The 26,246-nt window shown below is 30.7% G+C and overlaps 1 protein-coding gene across 5 annotated transcripts in view; it reads right to left on the bottom strand.

Annotated features, from left to right (window-relative positions):
- Nucleotides 1-26,246, bottom strand: part of kis (chromodomain helicase DNA binding protein kismet) — a 149,091-nt gene that overhangs the window by 70,484 nt on the left and 52,361 nt on the right. For 3 of the 5 annotated variants that reach the window (XM_076497301.1, XM_076497320.1, XM_076497309.1), the window contains exons 3-12: nt 16,274-16,582; nt 15,411-15,698; nt 14,017-14,435; nt 11,233-11,338; nt 10,710-10,847; nt 8,160-8,225; nt 5,503-5,576; nt 4,099-4,219; nt 2,765-3,451; nt 2,345-2,472 (exon numbers count right to left, since the gene is read on the bottom strand). In XM_076497301.1, coding sequence (XP_076353416.1) covers nt 2,345-2,472; nt 2,765-3,451; nt 4,099-4,219; nt 5,503-5,576; nt 8,160-8,225; nt 10,710-10,847; nt 11,233-11,338; nt 14,017-14,435; nt 15,411-15,698; nt 16,274-16,582 — 2,336 coding nt within the window. Of the gene's footprint in view, nt 1-2,344; nt 2,473-2,764; nt 3,452-4,098; nt 4,220-5,502; nt 5,577-8,159; nt 8,226-10,709; nt 10,848-11,232; nt 11,339-14,016; nt 14,436-15,410; nt 15,699-16,273; nt 16,583-25,255; nt 25,540-25,742; nt 25,923-26,246 lie in introns of those variants that run through there. The other 2 variants (XM_076497329.1, XM_076497338.1) reach the window with 2 other exon arrangements.

Genomic DNA, 26,246 nt, shown 5'->3' with positions numbered 1-26,246 from the left:
ACATTGGAATCATTTGATTCCAACAGAGTGGGAGAAGAATGCTTATGACATGCACAGAGAAAAAAAAATCAGATATGGAGTGTAGCAATAAGAAGAGAAATATTATATTGGAAATAATATTTTAAACTTTCAACACAAAAACAAATGAACCTTCTCCTTAGAATCTTTTCAAGTTAAGCCAGATCACTTGAAAAAACTTCAAATTTATCTACAAAACTTTGTTCTTTTCAAGCAAGAAGATATGATATTTACCCATTATACAGTCTCTTAAAACTATATATATAGTACAGTCAGGTGATTAACAATAACCTTTAAAGTTGTTCACGGTTAATTTTATTTCTGATAAAAGCTTCCTAACTACATTTAACAATACTACATTTCATTTGCTTTAACAAAAAGCTGGTTGAATAATTTGATAAAACAATTTCCTAACCCCTTTGCAATGGGTAAGTCAAACTGTGCATGTCACAACCTTTTAAGAGTTACATTCAAATTTAATTAAACTACTTTATTACCAGTATGAGATTTGTGGCATTTGCTCTCACTGATTTCCTCTTCTCCAATTTATTTAGCACTCTTCTGAGAAATAAAGAACTTAATGTAAATTACTCTTTATAATATAAATATTACTCAAGTAAAACAATTTCTTATAGCTTTCATCTAGCAGACAATAGGAAGAGGGACTTAAAAACTGGACAACATCACCAATCCAAAAGATGATAACACTAGGCAGCTTTTACCCAGTCCACGGAAAGAAGGGAGAATACCAACCAGAACACATGGAGGAGTGCTACAACCAAAACTTGATAGTGTGTGGAACTGTACATCAGGTCTGCTGTACGAAGGTATCATATTATCAACACATGGCTAATTGTGACTAGGCTACCTATATCCAATACCATACCCACTTGGAATGTACTTTCAAAGAAGGAATGCCACAACATGAAAATGGAATCTGTCAGTACTGTATATCACATAAGAAGTGCTATATACCATTAACACCTACAAAATGCCACCACCCAACTCACAACTGAGTGGTATGATGCATCACAAAGTGATATCCATGATATACACTAGAAAAATAGCCTCTGTAAATGGAAATAACAAAACAGAATAAAAAAATCTAAGTTTGTAGTATAAAGGATAATGCTGACAAACACGCTGAGCAAAAAAAAAAGTACATCTGTAGAGTACTACTGCCAACTGAGTGATTTAAAAGTGCAAATGATAAGGGTACTGTTATACTACTAATGGCGGAGAGCTGCTGCATAATCATTTATGAATATGCAGAAGCAGGAGGTGATAGGCTAGTGGCAAGCATTGAACATTAACAATAATATATCACAGTACCAACCAAGAAATGCTATTTTGTGGGAGGAGGGAAGATATTGTATCAAAGTTTTTATTATTAATATTCTTTATTTTACTTAATTGTATCTAAAAAGTTTTAATCTCTACGTTTTTGTTGCATTTGTAATAAATAACTATGCATGAAAAACATGAAATAAAGTTCTTATCTTGGTCTTTATTTTTTTTTTGCTGTCAACTATCAATGACATTTAACCCTTCTTTTTTTTAATATATTAACGGTACTACCACTCTTCTTTTTTAACTAAATAATGCACCAAAAATCATAACAACACACAGAAAAGCATACAATGTTCCATAATTATCAGAATTTTTTTGCCTTTCTACCAATGTCACAAGAGCTGTTACAAATTCAGCCAAGCACATTGATGTGTTTCCTGCAAGAATAAAGTTTGATCCAGAAGCTAAATATACAATGCTGTGTACAGAAAACAATATACTATAATACATCATTTCATATACTATAACCTTGGATTTCTATTGGCTATAAGCAGTGCAGTATTAACTGGCAGAAAAGCCGCTCGCAATTTCTGAAAAAGGGGGATGTGAGAGATAGGCACAGCAAGATGGGTTTGATTTTTTATATTTTATGGCTCTGTAACCAAATCGGATTAAAGGCTATATTGGCTGAAAGATAATTCCATTATAATAATTAATTTACATTAAATGAAGTACCCCTATGGAGGGTGATAAATTAATTTGAGAAAAGAGGGTATCTATAGAGCAAATGTCACAATTCTCACACCAGGAGAAATTGAGAATTTCTTTTAATTGCCTTATAACATTATGAACTTAAAACTTACATTATGTCAAAATTTGAATTAACTACTTTTTTATGCCAAACCTATTCAAATATCATAACAAGAAAGTAGTTTACTTGCATTTTGAATGTAACTCACTAAAACCTTATAGCATTAAAAAAATGATGCCTGTAGCAAAAATGTTAGAACTTGAAACTAAACATTTATATACCTACCCATTATACCAGCAAAATGTCAGCCAACTAAGACCTTCCAGTTGATACTCTCGCAAGGTGTTAGCTCCCTTATAAACAGGAGATTCTTCCATCTTTTTCCACTCGGATGGCTTAGGTTTCTTCTTAAGCTAAAGATTATATTTTGATCAACTGTACGATGGAGCAATAAGACATCTGGTTTTAATAGTTATCCTCCTGTTAATAATTTATATCTACTTCTGCTTTACAAGAAAGTTGCTATACACCAATTTACTTCACATTACTGCAGAAATACCTCCAAATTAGCTTGACACTCTAAAGTTAATTCCACAACAGCTTTTAAGAGCATTTCAAATTTTGGTGTTGAAATTAAAATCAGAATGAATAAATACACACACATTATCTAATTAACTGCCAATATTAATAAAATTGCAAATATACCTTCCATTTATCCTTTGGAGGTGGTTCACGAAAACGATAGAACTGTTCTATCTTTATGGGGTCTACATCTTCTTCCAATTCCCATGTACTGTCTTCATAAGACAATCCTCGCCACTTGACTAAATAGTGTCGTAGGACTTTCTTTGGTTTACCCTCAAATGCAGATGATTCATTTGCTTCCTTTACTTCTTGATGTTCAGATTCTTCTGTAGGCATTTCTGACTCATCTTCTAGTTTGCATTCTATTACAGCAACAGCTTCAGGTCCTTCTTTGCAGCTATATTTATTTATTTTTCCAAGTTCCTCCTCCAGAACCCATGCTGGATTCTTTATGTGTTTACCAAATTCATTTTCTACACTTTCCTCATTTTTCCTAAGTTCAATACTTTCATTATTTTTTGTTCGTTCTTCATTACTTTTAAGTTTAATGTCATCTTTATCTATTTTTATGTCACTAATATCTTCACTTTTATGTTCACAAAGATACTTTTCTATTTCTATATCTTCTGATAACTGTGGTTTTTCAATAATCTTACTTTCTTCTTTACTAACATCTTCAGTTTTTATTGCATCATCTTTTTGAAGTTCTCCACTTAGGTCTGTTACATCTAAGAGTTCACTTGTTTCTGTTACATCAAGAACCCGATCCACTTCCACATAATCAGGATTAAAAGGTTCTTCTTCCAACTGACAATTAGATCAATAACTTTAGCACCAAACTTAATTTTTATAACAAAAATATATGAGCTTTCTACAATTTTTTACATTAAAAACACATTTACAAAGCAGTCTCTCAAAATAAAGGAAATAAACTACAAACTTAAAAATAGTAATTAATAAGAATATAGTGCTTAAAGCTCATAGTCTTAAAATATCTGCATCTGATAAATCAATAAAAAATGCTCTCAGGTAAATTTTAAAGCTCTTAAAAGTCATCTCCACAATAAAAATCCTACAAAAACAAAGCAGCATGAAGACAATTATAATATGTAGTCAGCACATTCCAACCCAATTAACTATGTATTGCAGCACTGGGTGTTGCAGCATATTACTGAGCCAAAAATAAACAGCTTATCACTAGAACTTAATGCATTTCTCACACATTAAATTTAAATATTTTATCTTTATGTGCCTACAAAAGGTTTAAAGGCTGAACTGGATGTTTTATAGAATTAACTTTCTGAAGTGCAAGAAAAATTAAAATCTTATTTATATTCACTACAGTAGACCTGTTTCTTTACTTGACTAAATCATCGTAATTGTTATGACAAATGTTAAAAACAAAAATCACTGTTGCTTTTTTCTCAAAAGCTGTTGATAAACAAAGTCCTTACAAAATCAAAAAAGTTATTGGTTGATTCCTTCTTCTGTTTAAACCTCTTTAATTTCTGCAATACTCGTCTGTCTCCTCTTTCTAGTTCTTCAGCAGTCCTCCATTCACAATGAATGTATGAGCTTCAAGAAAGTCAAATATATTAAAAATTTATGTTGAAATTGTTTCACAGGTTATCTAAAATCCATATAAAAAATGTTGGCATGTAAAATAATTCAAGAACTAAAAAATAATATTGAATAAAACTTTTCAAATCCAAATATAAAAACAAAGTATACTTCTAAATGTGTACAATAAATGATTTTGAAAACTTTCTTTTTATTGCATAGTTCTTTTCTTTTGTTACAATAACTAAAGTTGCAATAAAAGTAATGTTTCTCAAGTTTTTTTTTTTGTAATCATACTGTACTGAATATAGACAAATTTTATCAGCATGTTTGATGTGCTAGCCTCTAGTTAATTTGACATTTTGCCACTGTTTGCCTAACTTTACTTTTGTTTGCTGTATTTGTTTGTTTGCCTTATGTCGTGTAAATCTGGCATCAAATATTCTAATTTCATTAATTTGTTTTGAATCACAGCATGTTAGCTATTGCAAGTCTAGCAAGCACATACTACACCAAAATATATTCTCACAGTTGCATTTAGGCATTTTCCTGGATTTTTTTTTTCTTTCCTAACATGAAAGCAAAACAATTCAAGTTTTGGTTCTCGATAAACCAGTAACTGTTTAGGTATGCATTCTTTGATCAACTTGGTTTCTTTCTACGTTGTCTATAATATGTATCACACACATACAGCTCTCTGCTAATGAGCTCTTTCAGAAGCAATATGTTTGATGTTTGGTTGGAAAATAGCAGCCAAACAAAAGTCAATAACTGGTTCAAACTGCAAAATAAATACATTTCGTAGGCTTAACACAGATTCAAAAACTAAGTAGCTAATAAAATTCACAATATTAATATTATGAAGTGGTATATTCAAGATCACTTTCAACATTTTTAAATTAGCAATTAAATATTGGTAAAAATAACTTTCTGAAGTCATTTACATGTACATTTATACCACAGAAATTAGTCTGGCAATTACATCTAAATCCAGTTTTCATGTTGACAAATGATATGGAAGTATATTTATTTTAAAAAAAAGTGCAACTTTTAAAAATTTAAAATTTTAAAGAGGTACTCTTTATTTAATATTTCTATAATAAAACATTTCAGTAACAATAACTAATGTAAAACCAGTACATGATTAAGAAGTACAGGGTTACTGATCACTAAAGACTTTTCCTCAAACACTAGCCCTAAGAATACAATACAACAGTTATATACAAGTTATAGAATAAAATATTATTGAATTAAAAACAAAACAGTGATCTACCGTGGCAGAGAAGTGAACTACTTACAGTCCTTTATATTTAACAAAATATTCTTCAACATCTGCTTCTAATGTTTGTTCTTCAGACTCTTCAGTCACAACCTAAAGGTAATAATTTGACACAGTTGCTTTAGAACAATATTACAGTACATGTTTATCTTTTAGGCTGATTGATCAACAAGTAAAGTCAACAGACAGTAAATACATCTGCATTTTTGTTCTTTCATTTCTTGTCAATAATACTATTACACAACTGGCCTTTACAGGAAACAAGACCCAAGATTAATGGTTTTCTTTCAGACATTATTCTCAACACAATGAAAACAAAGCAGGGTACTGCATGTTTATCAAATAAATTCCCAGCAATACACACAATAAATTATATTTAAACTGAACTTTTCACTTTCTATTACATTTAATGTAATTTTCAAACTACGCTGACAATCAGACATTATTTATTGAACATACTATACTATTAATCAGAATGCTACTAGTTCTGTTCTGTAAATGAAAAACATGCATGTCTATTTCTTTTCATCTTTCCTCAATTACTTTTGCTTATTTCCAATGAATTTTCCAGTATTTATAAGAATACATAATTTCAGCTTGCAGTTACTGGTAGGCTTTTGTCAATGTTCTTGTAAATTACTCATTTAGACAGTAGTTGTCATCATAAAAATGTACAATAAAGGTAGAGAATGGTCTTCTTTTAGTTAAGCTTGATAATATTGGGAAATGATCTTATTAGTTGAATAAATATGAAAAGCAAAATGAATCATTACAATTTACAAATGTGTTTGTTACCTTACTCTATTACAGTTTCTTAGGGTCAACTTTGAAGAATTTTTGGCTACATTTACAGTTAAATATGGGAGGATGTAACTTGATACTAGCATTAAGGTATAAATGAACAATCAGAATAAGCTATTGTGCTAAGAGCCAAACTAAACATCAACCTGGCCATCAATATAACTAAATGCACTTTTCTTATTTATGTACTTATAAATATTAGAATGCATTGTCTCATCAGTTGTATACCCTTGCTGTTAACAATATTAATTATATTTATATAGTTATCTTTTAATGATGCTTTGTTTTTTGATCCTGTAATCAAGCACATACAACTATTTTGGCATTTTGAAAAGTTTTCATGGCAAGCTATTTTCCTGCCATTTTCTATGTATGAAAAAATATGTAAATATGTTTTGTTAACTTTCTAATCACTTGTGGATTGTTATTATTATTACAATTAAGTGAAAACAGCACTAAACCACTGTTTGTATTATACACATATATTTTCTTCATTTCATATGGCAAAATAGTTATTACCACAAAGAAAATATGGAACTCATGAACCATTTGTTTTGTTTGCCACAGAGCAGCAGACAGTTTTGTTAGTAGCATTAAAAAAAACTGGCATCAGTAACCAAAACAGTTCAGTTTTGAACCTTACACAAATTTATTTAGAAAGATAAGAATAGTAAGAATAATTTAACTTTAAAATTTGAAACAGAAAACCATTCATTAAATTTCAGAGTGGTCATTTTTGATTTGATTGCAAATTTCAAACACAAAGCACTACATTATAATGTTAAGTTACATTTTATCAGTTTACATAATGTATATACTTAAATCTATTTCACTGAAAACAATTTCTAAACACAGATATATAGTATTACTGAATTTGTCTACATTTTCCTTGACATATGGTCTATTTTACTCACGCGTAAATGCAAGATTCTCAAGCGAGATAATTAATTACTAAAACCATAAAATAACAAGAATCCAAAGTTGTCTTTCAGAAACAAAATGTTTCATACAATTATTATTATATCTCTTCATATTCAGTCAGAAACACACTACATTCACCTAATGACATAATCTTGAATAGTCCTAAACCACCTTAATGATCTTGATCACAAAAGAATGTTGCTTGGCAAATAATACATAATACTAATTATATGCATGAGGAGTTCAATGTAATGATACTACATGGTTCAAAATAAAGGAAGGTAAATTTAAGGGGAAAAAAAACTTTTTTTCTCAGACTGATAATTACACAAAATTCAACTCATAATCACTGATATTAACAAGGGTAGTCAGTCACTAATGACAAATCAAATGTCTAAGGATATAAACATTATAATATCTTAATAAAAAAAAAGTTGTATAGCTTACTGATATGATTTTCTGCTCTATCTGGTAGCAAAATAAATGTTGTTTAAAAAATAATACTGACATTTCTTAAGAAAAAGTACATTGGAAGAAACCTAAAAAAATAAATACACTAGTTATCCAGTAAACATTTTTAAAGATACTTTTCCCATTTTTGTAATGATGTACTTCCTCTTAAACATTTTGATTTTTTGATGTATTCAAAGCTTAAAAAAGTATTTTATCTAAGATGGTTAAAATTACATTATTTTACTTTTCACACTTTTATTTTACATGCTTACAAACTAAATATACAATTTTCATAACTGAAGACAATAGCTTAGAAAAGGCACAAAAGTAAGTTCTCTCCTCTCTGACTTGTCAATGGAACTTTGGGCCTCATGATTGATTAACAGGGTGGGAAAATTCCATACAGTATGAAAATTAAAATACTTTTCAAATAATTGAATTATATGCAAAAACAGTATCTGTAACAAAACACAATCAATCAACATAACAAATATGCCTTACCTCTCTTTTTACTATTCTTGAAGTTAGCACTTTTTCAACAACCATTGTATCTTCATGGTTTACATCCTACAAGAAAATATTTTAAGGCATGTGATGTCATAAAAATCTACATAATGACATAATGAAAAAACCTGATTATAGCTTCTACTATTGATATTTCCCTTGAAAGTGAATAAAATTCACTGACCTTATAAACCAAAACCACATGAAATTGATATAACCACTAACTCAGTAATCAAAATGATGTTCCACAAACTATCACACTCTTAACATTCATTTCAATCTTACAAAAACTAATCACTCATTAAACACTAAAACAGGAAATTAAAATATTTTATAAATATATACGAGGGCTGTTCAAAAAATACGTGGACTGTTTGAATTGTGCAGCTCCAGTTGGTTCCAGGTGAATCCGCTTGGTGTCGCTAGGTTCGCACAGATCAGCTGATTACGACGCCATTTCCCGATTGCAGATATCTTCATTTGTGTATTAGCTACGCGGTTTTAAGTGAAGTGCGATTTTTTCGTTTGGCAAATTTCAGAATGAATGACCTGAAGGAGCAACGACTTGCTGTGAAATTTTGTGTTAAACTTGGAAAATCTGCAACTGAAACTTTTGCTATGCTTAACACAGCTTACGGTGATGTTGCTATGAAGCAATTTTGTGTTAAACTTGAAAATCTGCAACTGAAACTTTTGCATGCTTAACACAGCTTACGGTGATGGCATGAACGCATGTTTCAAGTGGCATGAACGGTTTAAGGATGGTCGACAGTCCATTGAAGATGATGAGTGTCCTGGACGTCCTTCCACGCCAACTGACGCACCCACACGCCGACAAAATCAACACCCTGGTGCGGGCAAATCGACGCCTGACTGTCAGGAGCTTGCTGAAGAGTGTGGGATATCAGTTGAATCTTGTTGCAGATTTTGACCGAAAAATTGAAGATGCACCGCTGCTGTGAAATTCAGCCCTCAGAACTCGTGAGTTTTGGCCAAACACTCGATCATTGTTCTTCCCCACCCCCCCTACTCACCTGACCTTGCTCCTTGTGATTTTTTCTTGTTCCCCAAACTCAAAAGACCCTTGAAAGGAAAAAGATTTGAGACGATTCCCGAGATTAAGGCAAATGCGACGAAGGAGCTGGAGGACATTACAAAAGAAGCTGCATTCAGGACTGTTTCAACAAGTGGAAACACCGTTGGGATAAGTGTGTGCGTTGGGGAGGAGAGTACTTTGAAGGGGTCCCAGACCTGTAACTTCTAAATAAAGTACATTTTGTTTTATGACGTCAGTCCGCGTATTTTTTGAACAGACCTCGTACATAACTTATATCCAAACTGAAAGTGTTCACACAAAATCAAGTTACATCAGTTTTGATCAAATGTCTTATTATAAAGAAAATATCACATTAGATATTTTTTTTCCAAGCTGGTGGTTTTCATATCCCTGACTTTATTAATTTCCATAGTGGCCATTCTGTTAGTCAACATTTTTTTAAATAAAAAAGTGCTAAATAATATGATCAAACAATCTATTATTATCCTTCACACATTGTACACAAAGACAAAACATTCCTTATGATTGAGTTATAACACTACACAATTTGAACTCATATTGCTGTAAGGAGTTGCCAGGTTTAGAGAGAAAAACTGAAAACTTTACATGAATCTACATCCCACCAAATATTTCATTCATAATAGAATGAAAGCCAAGTTTTGCAGGATATGTAATTTCACACTGTTATAAGACTCAATGACTTCAAACAATGGTTCTGACAGAATGAAATTCTCCGACTATTCCTGAAACTAAACATGTTGTTCCCTGACATTTGATTTATTTACCTATGTGATAAAGTAAGAAAATGCTAAACACTGTTCATGTATTTTTTAATAAAGACAAAACAGGCAATATACTGAGAGTTGCAGTGTGCTTATATGCTATCTTGTAATAATTCAGTAATATTGAAGCCATTCTTAAATTACTAACATTTTTACCAGAATATACACAACAAAGGTAGTTTATTCATTTGTTTATGACGATGCATACCAGTCAACATATTTAATTCTAACTTAAATCACAAAAATGGTATTACAGAATAAACACTTTCTATTTTAACAAATGTCATTATGTTTTTACTTTTAATATACTGAAGGACCACACTAGGTTCACTATTGTGAAACTGAATATTCTTTATATAACACATACACTTTTCAAATGTACTGTGTGTTCTTTCTATGAAAATGACCCTAAGGACTGTTTTATTAATGCAGTAAAATGAGAGATGAAAATAAGTTATTTACTGAAAATACTCTGTAGTAAAATTATCTTCCATGACCTAGTTTCAGGAAAAAACAAAACTTTTCCAAAGCTTTTAGTAATTTCTCTAACCTGTGAGAATTGTACAGATAGTGATAGTGTGATATATTAACTTCATCTTACTGATAAAGAACAAAAATAAACAGTATAATCTTACTGAAAATCTATTTAAAACCTCTTTCACAGCTAAAATAATTTTCCTGTTGAAAAAATGTATCTTTTGAACTTACTACAAGAACCTGAACAGCTTTTTCAGAGTCTTTCCCCAAACCAAGTCCAGCATCTAGCAGTGCATCATCATCACTAAGAGCCAGCTCAATATCATCTCTATATCTCTTTCTTTTTGTATTTCTTGCAGAACGCCGTTTCTAATAATAAACAAAATTATTAATGACTACCAACTTCAACACACCCATTTAAAACTGCATGTATGGAAAAACACAAGGACATTTAACAACAAGAATATTTCAAAAGGTTATGAGCAAAAATATATACCTATTATCTAATAAAAAAAACTCTTTAGAAACTCATTTTCTAAACTTTATGTTTCTATTTCATTACAATACACTCAATTATATATCTTACACTGTTTGTAATAAATAACTTTAAATAGCCTATCAGGTTGTTCCACCTGAAATCAGTTCCATTAAAACTATACTGAAATAAGCTGTGTACTTAGTACTTAATAAAAAAAAAAAAAAAAACCTGAGAACATTTATCTTATTTTAAAATAATCTTTTCAGTACCACTAACCTGAACTCCTTCACCCTCTGGTGAGGGAGGTGGAGTTACTTCCAAATCAGATTTATCAGACGAACCTAACCGTTTTCGGTTTTTCTTGCAAAACTTTAAAGACACCCTAAAAAAATCAGAACCAAGGTATTAATTTATACATACACCTAATAAAGATTTTACTCATTATTTTAACAGTTTAGCATAAAACTTCATGAGCATCTAAATTTAATAACAAAAAGATAAATTATCCTGATGCTTTTGTGCTATATTCTGAAAACAGTGAGATTAAAGTGCAATTTAAGAACTGGAAAAAGACAGGAAAGGTCCCAGTTAACACATTTTACCTTTCCTAACAATGTGGCTGGTTAATTAACAAAAAGATTCTGTCAGCAACAGTGGAGGCTGGTGCTGCACAAAAAGTTTAAAAATGAAGCACATAATTTCATAGAAAAAAGAGGGTTTAAATTCTTGCTTTTTTTTTTAAATCAGGGTTACTTATGCAAGGGCAGCTGTAAAGAACCAAATGAGCCCTTGTTGTTCATATGTTATTTTAATCTCATTTATAAATCCAGGTTGTAACACAATAGCACACAGATAACATGAAAAATGTTTTCTTACTACAAAAGTAGCAGGAAATTTCTTAACAATATAATTCTTACCAAGGGCAAATTTCATTTTATGTTTAACCATACTTTCCTTTAAACAAAGTTCTAATTTACTGTGGAGCACAGAAATGACATAGATGCCAAAGGTCAATCAGGATTTGACATCAAAACCACCAATGCCTGCTTATAAATGTAATATTCACACCACTGATGTTTTGCATCACAGCTTTTTCTAGTCTACAGCCACCAGTTATGGCAATTATACTGATCTACTATTAAAGCATGAAATCAATCATTAAAACATTCAGAGAGATGAAAGAGTAAAATAATAATAAAAACAAATCAAGATACGACTTCTGGATTTTCTTATATTTATCCGATGCCTTTCTTGTCTATCAGTAGTAAAAATAAGGGTAAAAACTGAAGTTTGATCCTCTGATGAGCACAATGCATAAAGCCACTGTGTAGCTTTGAACTCTGTTAATTTGTAGCCTTCAGATTTTTTTTTCTGCTTGTTTTCTATTTTACCCTTACTGACATTTAACTTTTTGTGCTCTTTATGAGCTGACATGAATTTCATTCTAGGAATCATGTTCATGCAATCATGAATATTTTTCTGACCAAGAATTCAATAGCACTTTTATATATCAGGTCAACAATTATCAGATGGGGCAAGGTCTGGAGAATAAGAAGGATATGGAAGTTTTTCCCAGTCTAGCTCTTCAATCTTTACAGATGTGATCCTTGCTGTATGGTACTGTGCATTATCCTGGTGTAACACAACACCTTTATGACTGATCAAAGCAGGCCTCTTTTCTTTCGGTGCAACATTCAACTGCTCTAACAGTTGACAATTGAAGTCTGATGTAATTGTCACATTGAGTGGCAACAACTCAAAGTGGATCACATTAACAATATCCCACCAAATGCTTAACAAGACTTTCCTACGGTGGAGATCCATTTTGGGCTGTGCTTTAGCCAGTTTATTTGCACTGAGCCATTGTTTGCAGGGCTTAACATCTTTATGAAATATCCATTTTTCATCTCCAGTCACTAACTTGTCCAAAAAAGGTGAGTTACATTCACAAGAGTGCAGAGAAGTGCAAATGTCCGTTCTTGGTCTAAGGTTTGTTTCTGTTAAATCAAGGGAGACCCATTTTCCAAATTTTGACACCTTTCCTAGCTGTTGCATATGATGGTGAACTGTTGAATGGATTAAATTACACTTCTGTGCTAGTTCTTCAACTGTTACAGCACAATCTTCAAGTGCAACCTGCAGCAAGTCATCATGAAACTCAACAGGATGACCTGAATGTGGCACATCACTTAAACTGTAGTCACCTGATCTGAACTTCTGAAACCTCCTTTGACATTTTCTTTCCTTGAGAGAGACTGCACCATAAACACCTTAAATGTTTTGTGTAGTTTCTGCTGCACTATTACCTTTTTTAAACTCATAAAGCATTACATACCTAATGTACTCCTCACACACATCTACCTTCATGAGTTTATTTATTAATGATCTGAAAAAGTGGAGTTGGGTTAGTTTCTTTTATTTCTCTGAACAATTTTATACACTTTCTACTACATATTTTACTCATTAAAGCCTTTTACAAAGACAGAAATGATGATGCACTTTCTATATTAAATTTTCAAACATTACTTATGGGATGACCTGATATATATGAGTAACTAGCAATGCTTATGTTCCAACAAAAACAGAACCTCCATCCACCATGGTCTACTTTTACTCGGCTATCATCAGGTTCTACAGAAGACAGAAGGCAAATAATTGTAGTACTGATGTGCTTCCAGCAAGCTGTTTACTTATTCATCCTCAGAGTACATTATTGTAACCTCTGATTATTTGATTTTTTTTTTTCTCAATCTGACAAGGAAACTAGCATTTCCTCTTGCTTGTGGACACAACGTTTTCATTTACAGGTTTTCTGCAGTGATATTATAACTGGTATCCACCTGTGAGATAACATTCTGTCAAGTCAAACACAAAAAATTTCAAGGATCAGGTATTTCTTCTAAGGACTTCTTCAGTTATGTTAATGATTCAATTTATATCATTATTACAATCTCTGTGGAACCCTTCTTCTCAAGATAAAACAAAATTGAATAAAAGACAAAAACTAAAAACAAATACAACATTATGTATTACTTTAAAGAAAAATTTAGGGGGCCTTACTTTGGTAATTTTTTCTTAGGTGAAGATTTAGTCTTTTCTTTGGGTTGAACTGTTTTGGGTTTTACTTCCTTCTTCTCAGCAGACTCTTCTTGAATTTCTTCTCCAGGTTTAACTTCTTCTCCTTCTCCGTGTTTTACTTCCTCTCCTTGAATTTCCTTTTTAGCTTTTGATTTCTTTGATTCTTTCTTCGGTTTAGGCTGTTTGGGAGGTTTTGGTGGCTTAGGTGGTTTTGGTGTTTTCTCTTTTGGTTCTTTTGGAGCTTTTGCTTTCTTTGGTTTTTTAGGTTTAGGTTCTTTTGGTTCTTCACCATCTTTAACTTCCTTTTCTTTTGTTTTTCTCTTTTTTGCTTTTTTAGGTTTATGGTCAGACTGCTCATCAAATTCAAAACCCATAGATGTCACTTCTTCTGTAGATAAAACCTGAACCAAAAATATTAACAAAGAAGTGAAAACTTAATACAAATGCAGAGGCTTTCACAATGTTATAATGTAAAATTTACACTAGGAATAAAAGATTTACATTTTTTTTACTTTAAGATGTTTCATTTACACAAGTTTTAACAACAGGATTTAACTAGATCTACTGCAGTTAGTGACTTTTTTTTAATCATTATTAAACATAAAATGTCATTAATAAAAGCAGATAAAGTAAATATTTCTAGAAATGTAAACTGTAACTGGTGTTTCTATACTGCTTGCTAAATACAAAAACCTGGATAATACTTTTCTTGTACATTTGTCCACAGTTAGATCTGTTAGTGTATGGTACATTTTTTACTTACCAAACATTTCTCAAAAATAATTCATTATTACAGCTATTCTAAGTTTTTATATTTAAGTAAAATTCTTTATTCAGTACAAATCAGCAAAATCTTTCAGTGTAATATTCTTTGCAGTACATATTAGCAATACTTTTTGCAATACAGCTTTATTTCAGTAAACATATTAATTTTGAGTAAAAAATTTCTCCATCAAAATCTACTGTAAAAACAATATTGATACAAAGTAACAGTAATAGAATTTTCTTTAATATTCATTTTAAAAAGGTGCTCATTTAAATTCATAACTATTTTAGGTAAAAGTAAACTCCTGAAAAGATAAAGTACTCTTTTTTTTTTTTTTACAAGTTTTAATACAGTAATATATACTTTTAAAAATTAGCCATTATATGCTAAACAGATAAACATGTTATTTCTACATGAAGTTTTGATGGAAAGAAAAATATTTTTTCTTGAATACCATTTCCGTGTCTTTTATTTTTCAAAAATTTCTTTTCAACAATTATTCATTTTTGTCAAATCTACCTTTATATTGAGTAAAAAAAAATATAATAATATTCATTCCAGAAATGTATAATTGTAAATATATCTAACACTAAATTATTTTTAACCCCACCTTTGGAATATCTGTGTTACCAGCAGAGTGTGCTTTAGCAACTGCTTCCATTACTATTCTGTTTGCTTTTGCCTGAGATTTTTTAGATTTGTAACCGCTTTTGGTACCCTTAGATTTTTTACCAGTAGGTGCTTGATCTGAAAGGGACTGAAGAGAAGTCTGTTCAGGAGGCATTGGATACATTCCTTCTCCCTGTCCCAGAAATATGTCCCCATTTTGAAGAGGAAGCTGAGGGATCATCACAGAAGTATCCATCTGTTGATCAGCTGTGACAGCTGAGACTGGACCCTACACACAATAAGTAATAACATTAATTTTAAATTTTTACAAATTAAAATGCTTTTAATTTTAAGAGCATGAATTATATATTTTAATATTCACAAGTAACAGGTCACAAAAATTCTTATCTAAAATGTTCTCCTTACAAAGATTTAAAATCTAGTACTCAAATATCAAAACTCTAAAACACTGTGATGCCAAAAGTATAAAAATACCTTCAAAAAGTTTCAATGACATACGGAATGAAACTTTCACCAACTATTATTGACAGGTGTTTTACTTTTTTAACGACATACGGAATGAAACTTTCACCAACTACTATTGGCAGGTGTTTTACTTTTTCAACAACATACAGAATGAAACTTTCACCAACTATTATTGATAGGTGTTTTACTTCTAAGGTTTCCAAACTTTATACCATTAAGTTATTAGCTACATAACACTATAAAATATTTACCTAAATTAAATGACTAATACCTGCTATCTTCATACTTTCAAGATACATGTTTCAACTTGACTTAACTGCAACACACCATTTCCTTCTGAGCAACTAACTTTTGAATATTATTATTTAAACTAATCACCTGATCAACTCCAACAGGAACTGTAGGTAAACTTGCATCATTTGTGACACGTGGCGAATACTGTGATGCTGGAGGAATGGGTGAAAGGCCCTGTTGAGAAGGGGTTTGAGGGAGAGGAGATCCATATTGTGCAAGATGTTGCTGTTGTTGTATATACTGGGCCTGTGGGACAGAATTATACTGTGATGATTGTTGAGGATACGGAGGTACACCCTGGCTTGTGACAGTTGGAGGCATGGAAAGTGAAGTGTTTGGACCTTGGCTTACTTGAGACTGTAACATACGTAGCCGATCCTGAAGTTCTCCAATCTGCATCAGAAAAGTAGTAATCGTTCAGTCTCATATTAACATAAGTATTCCTAACCTATGGTTAAACATTTCTAAATCATGTGTCCTTCACTTTATTTTATTCAGTTTTCTTCTTGTTTACTTTCTTATTTGTTAAAATTTTAACCTTAAATCTACCACTAACATAATATGCATTAACTCACAAAGACTCAAAAAAAATTACACCCCTGCTTCCTGAAATATTGTTTATGAGCTCAAATCAGCACAGTAAGCTACTGTATGTTTATACAGTTCTTTTTATCTTACATTACATTAGTTCATTACACTTTTGTGTTTGTTTTATTTCTATCACTATGAGTATATATGACCAAAATTAAAGATATCAACTATTTGTATGTATTTTTCTAACAGATATCTTACTACAGTTATTTCAATAAAAAGGAAGTAATACTTTTTGTTCAATAATTTTCTAACTACTTTTCTAAGGAGATTACTGGCATCAAACTTTTCTTCTAAAAACATTTTTCAACCTATCATATTTTGGCCTGCTGCAACACCATAGACTAACTTCAAAATGCCACCCTTCAACAGTAATCCCTTATTATATTAAAACCTAAGATTATGATCAAATATATATTCATTCTGAAAATACAGTGCTTAATACCTTAACATACTGAATGTTCATGATGGAGCAACTATTCACATCTACCACATATTTTAGGTACTGGCAAACATTTTACAACAACCTTACAGATAGTTTTATGAACTTTATTCTTTGTTACTTCACTATATAATTAACAGATTCTAGATATCTTTTGACAAGGGCAAAACTTTAGTTTAAAATTACCTAAACTCTACCACTTATAACACTGAAAAGTTCCTAAACAATGCAACTGCAAAATTGCTGAACATAAACAATTTTTTTTACAGCTGCATACTGTTAGTTAATTGTTCCCCTTTCCTATTCAGAAAGTATAAAAACATCTTTTTAAAATGATGGTAAATTTGTTTAATATGACCCAACAACATGCACTTGCCCCAACATTCATTCACAAACACCAAATACAAGTACTTAAACAGCAGGATGAATGTATTTGTGAATATGAATATTTATACTTCCACTGACATTAACTGAATAAAGGCTAAAGCAGCATAAGATGAATAAAATGCCTACAACTGGATTTATACAATTTACCTGAATTTGTTCAACATATTTAATACATAAATATAATATACACTGTCATACTACTGTCCTAAAATACCTAAATATTTTGAAATTATAAAATTTAACAGTTTTATGTATACTTTACAAGTGTACACAGTCTGGAACATCATACAAAATGTTTGTTGTATAATTTAGGTTTTGAGATTGGTTGGTTGGTTTGGTATTTTATGGTGCAAAGGAACTAGACTATTATGTTTGAGGAATGGCTAGTGAAAACTTGTAGCCACTTCCTTCTTCATGAGGTTATTTGAAAAACCAGATGCTGTGCAGGCAAAACAGAACCCAGCTATTAAACCAATGCTGCAATGACTTTCATTTTGAAATGAGTCTTTTTGAACTAGAAGAATATTTTTTTATTGAATATATGCCTCATAGGTTTCTGAACATTAGGACAATTTTCCTTGCTGATCTAAGCATCACACAGTAAATCTTCAAAGCGTGTTTATAAGAATATTGTAAACTAAGAGCTGTATACACAATACAAGAATGAAAACTTAATCTTCAGTTCTACAGACAATAATAAAATAAACCCTCATTAGCTGAAAAAAAGAGAGTACCTGACATGAATTAACCACACAAATAAAGTTTATTGCTTTATTGAATATCATAAACACGAGAAAAAACAATGTAATATACTGCAACAGAATTTTTTTGTATTGTAATATATACTAAAATGTGTTACAAACATTCTACACTTGTAATTTTGCTAACAATCAACAAAACCATCTTTTAACGTACTGTTAATTAAAAAATGTTTCCAAATATCACTTTTGACTGTTTGCAATAAACTCAAATCCTCCTTCTGATCGTTCACGATTTTGTAAAAAACACGACTTTTATGAAATAACAATGTATAAATTCAAATCTTTTTTAACATTAAATATTTAATAAGAACTAAAGAATACCTAAAAAAAACAAAAACTAATGTTTTAAAATAAATTTGTAGCGTCGTTTGTTAAAACTTTTGTTACAATTATCATACAATTACTGACAATTACTAATTTACATAGAGCTCTTGTTTAAAAAATTCACAGATGGAATCTTAAAACTCTCATCAAATGATTGACTAAATAATTACATAATTTTTATCATTCACAAAAATAAATGGGAAAAAAATGATCCACCACTTTCATATCAGAAGGCATCAAATTAACAAAAAATATTTACTAGTGCATGAGTGTACTGTTACACCCATATAATTATCTAATGGCTATACAAACTTTTATATTGTCTATGCCAAAAAATAAATATTTTACACACATTGCTGCATAAAAAAATAATTCTAACATGTTATTTGAACACGTTAACCACAAAATATTCAGTTTTCATCTCATGACCAAGGAGATTTTTTTATTTGTAAATATATTATATAAACTACAGTGGTGAACAACATATTAATCAGATTTACTGCTGTGTTGCTGTTGAAAAACATTTTCAAAATGTTAAAAATACCATTAATTCTAGCAAAAGTGAACTGTGATACAAGTCCATAAATACCATATTAAATCATAATGTAAACCATAATATTTTTCACTTAAAAATTTGAGTATTTCAAGATGGTTAGACAACATACTTTACACACAATTTCTTTTTTGGCAACTTTATTCATCCTAAGAGGACCACACATCCATTCTCATACAGACAGATTTACTGATGGAGTTTCTAGACCAGTTTAGTGGATAGGAGTGAAACAATCTCTAACCTCATTCTACCCTGTTTTTAATTAAGAATGTTTGTGGGATTACTTTTCTACACACATTTATTCTCAGTAATTGTTCTTTTAGTTTTTATTCTTTATTATTAACAAATAAGAATTTTTACTGAAATTTCATTTTTTTCAACAAATGCTCTTACAGCACTTATAAAAATCTTGTATTTTTAGTCTTTATGTGATTTGCCTAAATATCATTGTTCAAATCTTGAACTCATTTTAGAGCCACTTAACTATTGGACTTAATTCTTCTAGGGCCACACATACTTTGCTCCACTGCAGAAGTATTTAAAGAAGTTCAACTGAATTTACTTCTATTTAGATTCTCTTTTACACAGGGATGATGAATATTAATATTACCAGAACCATTACAAAACACCAAAACATTTTTAGAAATATATCATTTTGAAGCAATCACTTATAATCTTTAACCCAAATGATAAAGTTATTTGTAAATTATTGTCTCATTCAGAATTACTTAAAAAATAATGAAGCAATACATATTTGTGTTGCTTTTTTTTTCAGGTAAATTTTAATCTTTAGAAACAAAAATAAAAACTTTTATATTCAGCTGCTTACACCTAAGTTTGAAGTCCAGAATGAAATCAAATGATGATAAAAATTTTAGGTTTCCATAGTCGTATCTGTGAATCAATATGAATATACCTAATGAATGTAAGTTAAATAAAAAAAGTAGTCATATTAACAGTTTATACTTGGCACTCAGAAGCAAAATATACATCTCAGTATAATAACTCTAACTTCATAAATCTCAATATTGATGTTGCAAATTACTTGCAAGAAGGCTAAGTTGTTGCAACCACTAAACTTTTTTTTCCTATCACCTTTAGTTTCTCAAAACAAAATATTCATGAGGATGGTGACTGATTAAATGGTGTACAATTAAATACAGCATTTACATCAGCTTCAGCATTCATACTCAAATTTACTTTCTAATTGCACACACCATAATAAGTATTAATTTTTTAAACTGAATGATACAGTTTTAATCCATGATATAAGCAATAGCCCCTACTGGACTTAACCTGTAACTGTACATACAAGTCAAAGGTTTCCACTCAATGTCATTTTTAAATGTCACATAGTTGAAACACTTAGCTCAGCACCTCTCTTTTTAAAAGTCTCAGATTTTATTTTGAAAATGGAACTAAAAGTCAAATTTTGAAATTCTTTAATACATGTTCATTAATCAATGCCAGAAAATTAGAACATTCATTTTGCAAAAATTTCAAATAAGAAATTTTCAGGTAATGGTTATTTTTTTCTGCAAGTCTTCAGAAAGAATTTATAACTGATCTTAAAACAATTGATTCACAGTTATTTCTTCAATACAAATTTCAAATACTTTTCCTTTAAGGCTTATCTCTGCTGTTGCTCTTTAACCTTTAGACTTGAAATATTTTTGTTTTTAAATATGGCTTTGTCTTTTCTTTCCAAACCAGTTTTGAAGTTAAAATGATTAAAAATTTTATATTAAAAAATCAACAAATGGGACTAGTACTAGTAATATTTATTCATTTATTTGCAATTTGTTTATTATTAATTGCAAAAAAGTGAATTTGATATACAGTGCTTTCAGCTAAAGAAAACTATTTATGTTGATATCTTACTTTATCACTGCTCAAATAACTGATTCAAATAAAGTTCAATTTCAATATAAAGTCAAACCACAAAGCACTTCATAGAGTTTATTTTTGTCTTACCACAAGAACTGAAAAGTTAACTTTTGTGCTTCACCCAATAATGTATATATAGTGACCTAAAACAACACAAAAGTTTGTTTAGACAACTGAATAACAGAAACATAAGCAGATTTATCACCCAAATTTATTTAGTATCCTTAACAAAATAAATTTATACTTAAATTTTCCTAAAATGTATTACTTTTTAAACCAAATACAATTGACACTATTTTTTGTCTCAAAAAAAACAAACTAAATACGATTTAATCAGCAAATTTTGACAACAGAAATCTTCAGAAATGATTATACCAAAAATCCCAACTATTACATTCAGAGGTTTTGTTAGCAACAAAATGATATTTACTGTGCTTATAAAGAAGATATAAAATGCTTATTTAACATCTTCAAGTAAAAAAAAAAGTTTGCAAGGGGTTCAATGTATTTTGCTGAGAAATCTTGACCACAAATACTTTTATACAGTGATGCCAATCTGTTTCATGTCTCAGAATAGAAACATTCTTGCCATCATGAAGGAACATTCAACAAATATTGAAAGATAATTGGATAACAGTTGCTCACATTCTGTCATCACATCTGGTCAAACATTATCTTATGACCATGTATCTTGACTGTAACCCTAAAACATAATTTACATTGCATTATAAAACTGCTGACGCATCTCTCTTTCCTTCTGGTTTTCCAAAATCTATCTAGTTTAAGAGGACATTTTTCAAGTACTTAAATTAACAGTCCAAATGCAAAGAGGCCTGTAAGTGCCATTTAACAACTTGACCAGGAGAATGGAATAGTATAAATACCCATTTACTTCTTCAACTATGCAAGGAATGAAATGGTTGAATGGGAAATATCACTAATGTCTTATCTTGTTGAATCCATGTCCTGTTAGTCTTGTTTCAAGTGGAGATCTTTGATTACATTACATACTGTTAACTGTGATATGTGAACAATTCTGGCCACTGGCTTCTATGTTCAAAAATTCATACCTATTACAACATTCTGCATATTAATTACCATGGCTCCAAATTGTTTTAGTATCCCTAGTTGATCCACATCAATTTAAGTTGATCCACATTAAAATAATCATTATTCTTACTGATTTTGTTCAAAATATTTTTGGGCAATAATTAATTAATATCTGACGCACGTACAGGAGAACATTTCCAGCTACATGTGCAATAGCATTAAACAAAACTGCTGTTAGTGTTCTAAAAAAGGTAGTATCTTGATAAAACACCTGTATTTTGGGCAATTAGCCTTCAGAACTTGCATTACTTGAATTTACCTACATACAAAAACACACCAAACCAGTTCTATCCAGCTGCTGTACACATATACTCCTACAGTGCATTATTAACCAACACATACATTACATTCCCATTCTTTCAAGTCCAGTTAAATTATAGAAGTACTGTCTATGTAGCAATAGATTGTTTAAATTTTCATCTCTTGCTGAAAATCTGAATATAAAGCATTTTAAAAAGTATGTCAAACAGTGTAATATTTGATGTTTCCTACATAATTCTACTATGTATTATTGAAAACAAAAACTTAATGTATCATGGTTTGATTTGCTACTTACTTTTCAAAAAAAAACATTAAATTTCAAATACTATAAATAATTCTTCTATTTTAAGAGAAACAATTATTTCTTCTTACTCTAATATGGTAAGCAGTGGTGACTCTTGAAAAGGCCAACAGAAACACCATTCTGTAACTTTTTATTAATAACTACAAAAAAAGTTATCAAATACATATGTGCATGTATATTGAATTAAAAAAAAAGCTGGAATATTTTATATTTTCTCAAAATTGTGTTAAATCACCCAAGGCCATGCTCGGTTGGCAACTCAGAATTACAATTACCAGCATTTTAGAGTCCTAAGTACTAAAACACCTATTAGACTGTGTAATTTAATGTCATAATGACAGTAAATGTATGCTTGAGAACTGTATGAACAAGAATTCTTGTTAACAAGCTTGTGAAAAAACAACAACTACTGAACCCTGAATTTTCACCAGTGATTATAAGAAAATTTCACCTGGACCCAAAATAGCTTATTCTGAAAGAAGAAATTAGGTATTCTACATCAAAACACTGCTACTACAAATATAAATTTCACAACAAATTCATGGAAAACTAGCCATGAAAATATGTTTAATATGCAATCAATGTTTTAGTCTCAGATTACTTTAGATGTCTGGATTTAAATATTCACCTTCAGTGATTTTGAGAGAGAGAAAAAATTAACAAAGCTGTCCTTTACAAGTTTTCCTCCACAAATACAAAACACTTAATCTGATAATATATACTGCAATTTCAAAATATGTTGACTACCATTGGTACCTGCCACAGGATATTTAAAAAAATCAATTTTTTGTCTTTACTCAAACTTTTGTAACTGAATATTTATAAATCTACATGAAAAACATGTTTAGTTACTTTGTATTTTTCTCTATACATAAATACTGAATTTTATTTTTTGAAGTTCATAAACAATGTAGGTAATAACCTCAAAAATATCTTACTACATTTCCATCATCACTAACTTAATATTTATATGATGCTATTTAAATGCATAAACTCAGCTCTACTTTTGCTATAGTGTTAAAATTTGAGCCATGCTTCTAAATAGAGCAGTTCTGATATAAATCTGTTAACTATACTTAAACTTTGTAGGGAACATCTTATTCTGTACCATATCAGTGCTTAATACGTTTATGTTTTATGGTTGTCCACTAGTTTCAAAGATGTATTATAACACTTCAACCCAAAATGCTTTTGTAAACGCAACAGCTGCTAACATGGAGCTTCTTCAAACACCGTACCAAATGTTTCAACTGCATTCCACAGTTTATCTTAAATTTTCACTATATCTAATTCACAGGAATTGTAGGGAGATTTTCTTCCAATGTGACAAAAGTGAAATTATCGCACTGGCTTTTTACTAAACTTCCTTTTTATTTTTTTATTTTTTATTATTCACTACCTTTCAATACAGTATTGTATACATACAAAATTACAACTATGGCCAGTTTATTGAATAATATATTTTCTCATACCTAAATTTTAGTTTCTAAATATTTAAATAATCAAAATGTATAAATTACAAAGTTTCAAGATCAAGGTCCAAGTGTTTCTTATAGGTGTAGTGAATATAGTCAGATTATTATAATAGCTGTCTCCAGTGTTTCATGATGAAAATACTTTAAAATATATTAACCACTGTTAACTTTATAAAAAAAATTCTTTTCTCACTATAAAATTACGAAATATCTTCTTTAGCACAAGGTCATAACCAACCAAAGATTCATTGCAAACGTAAATAATAAAAGTAAGGCTGACATATTATGACATTTTGTTTTCACTCGGTTTCTTAGCGTTAAATTGTATTTAGTTTCAGGCAAAGTAGTGTGAGAAGACGAAGAAAAAATATTAAAAACGTGAAGATTTACACAAACTAAAAAAAAAAAGAGATAGAGAAAAAAAACAATAAGGAAACTACAAGAGCGATCTTTATAAATGGGCGATATCATTATACCAAGGTTGGTTAATCTTAACTTCCGGTACATAACGTCACCAGACAAGCAATACCTATACGTTGTTCTTTTCATGGAACGTACTAACTCAGTATCGGCGCGGTGACGTTTCTTAATTCACATACTTCCGAACTACTTAAAAGGTAATATAATATACGAAACGGCTCACTCTATGCTCCACAAAAATACTATTTTTTTTCTTTCATACAAATTCAACCTTTATGAATGCGTACATCTTGTCGCCTAGAGTACAGTATTAGCAACTGTCCGGACAAAGAACTTTAGTTACAGCCCCTTTTCGTGCCCCGTCAGCCAGCCACGCGGCTTTACAAAACCTGCTTGCTCTAATATTTTTAAATAAACTACTCGACTCAGGTCATCAGCACGATCACGGCAACAGACCAAGCACGACGGAAAGCACTACAGCCTCCGTTCTCAATAAATTAGTATTAACACTTTGATTTTACACAGTTACGCTTAATTCTTTACTTACTGACCTTCACGGTTTAAAGATGAAATTTCTTATGGCAAGAAGAATCACACATGCTTAAAAAAATTTAAAATAAAAAACAAACAACTTGTTCTTATATATAATACTAGTCTGACGTCTCTAAACAAATGAGCAAAGAGTTGGTCAAGAACAATAGCTCTACTGCTGACTCATTTAAAACTAGAAAAGCAACATGGAGGTGGAGTCATAAAAGCGTCATCAGTGCGGCTCTGCGGAAAAATGATACACAGATATGCGTAATGAATGCAAATACCATTGAATGTGCCCCAGCAATAGCTCACAGGCCGGAGCCGCTCTTCAAAGCTGAATGGGATCAGACTCATTCTGCTATAAGGTAAGGCAGATAGCAATTGTCACGCTCCTCAAACAAAACGACCAATGTAAACGATACGAGATACGAAAAGAAAAACCTAACAACTAAACATATTTTAACTACAGTTAATATCATAACGCTACTGGCGATTATGACTTACCAACACATCCAAGTAACTGATTATATTACAGGGGGAAAAGCAAAACGAAAACACACACAAAACACCTGATTGACGGTAGTCAAAAACGATGTTTAGGGAACACGAACGATTATTATTACTGACAATCGCAGTTACGGCTGGGGAAAATCGATGACTCGTGCTCATCGAGTTGCTAAACGACCCGACACCTGTGTGTAAAGTGACAAACATACATGCATTGTAACAATAGCTCAGAAACGAGTCACCAAGAATCGAGGTTATACTAAACGTACAGTGACAGTGTAAGTTAATTTTTCTTTACATCAGATTACATGCATAATAGTTATTATTGTTCATAACTGCGCTATACAGATACGTTTGGATTCGAAAATTAGTTGCAATATTCAACTTATGAAAGTTTCCACAGAGACACATAAAACACCTGATTACAAAACAGAAGCATATTATTCTCGAACAAACTATCTAACCAGCTTTGACACAAGTTTTGATACATAGCATACTTTT

Source organism: Tachypleus tridentatus, chromosome 1 (assembly GCF_004210375.1).
Source record: "Tachypleus tridentatus isolate NWPU-2018 chromosome 1, ASM421037v1, whole genome shotgun sequence".
Lineage (NCBI taxonomy): Eukaryota > Metazoa > Arthropoda > Merostomata > Xiphosura > Limulidae > Tachypleus > Tachypleus tridentatus.
This window is presented reverse-complemented; position numbering and strand designations above follow the sequence as displayed.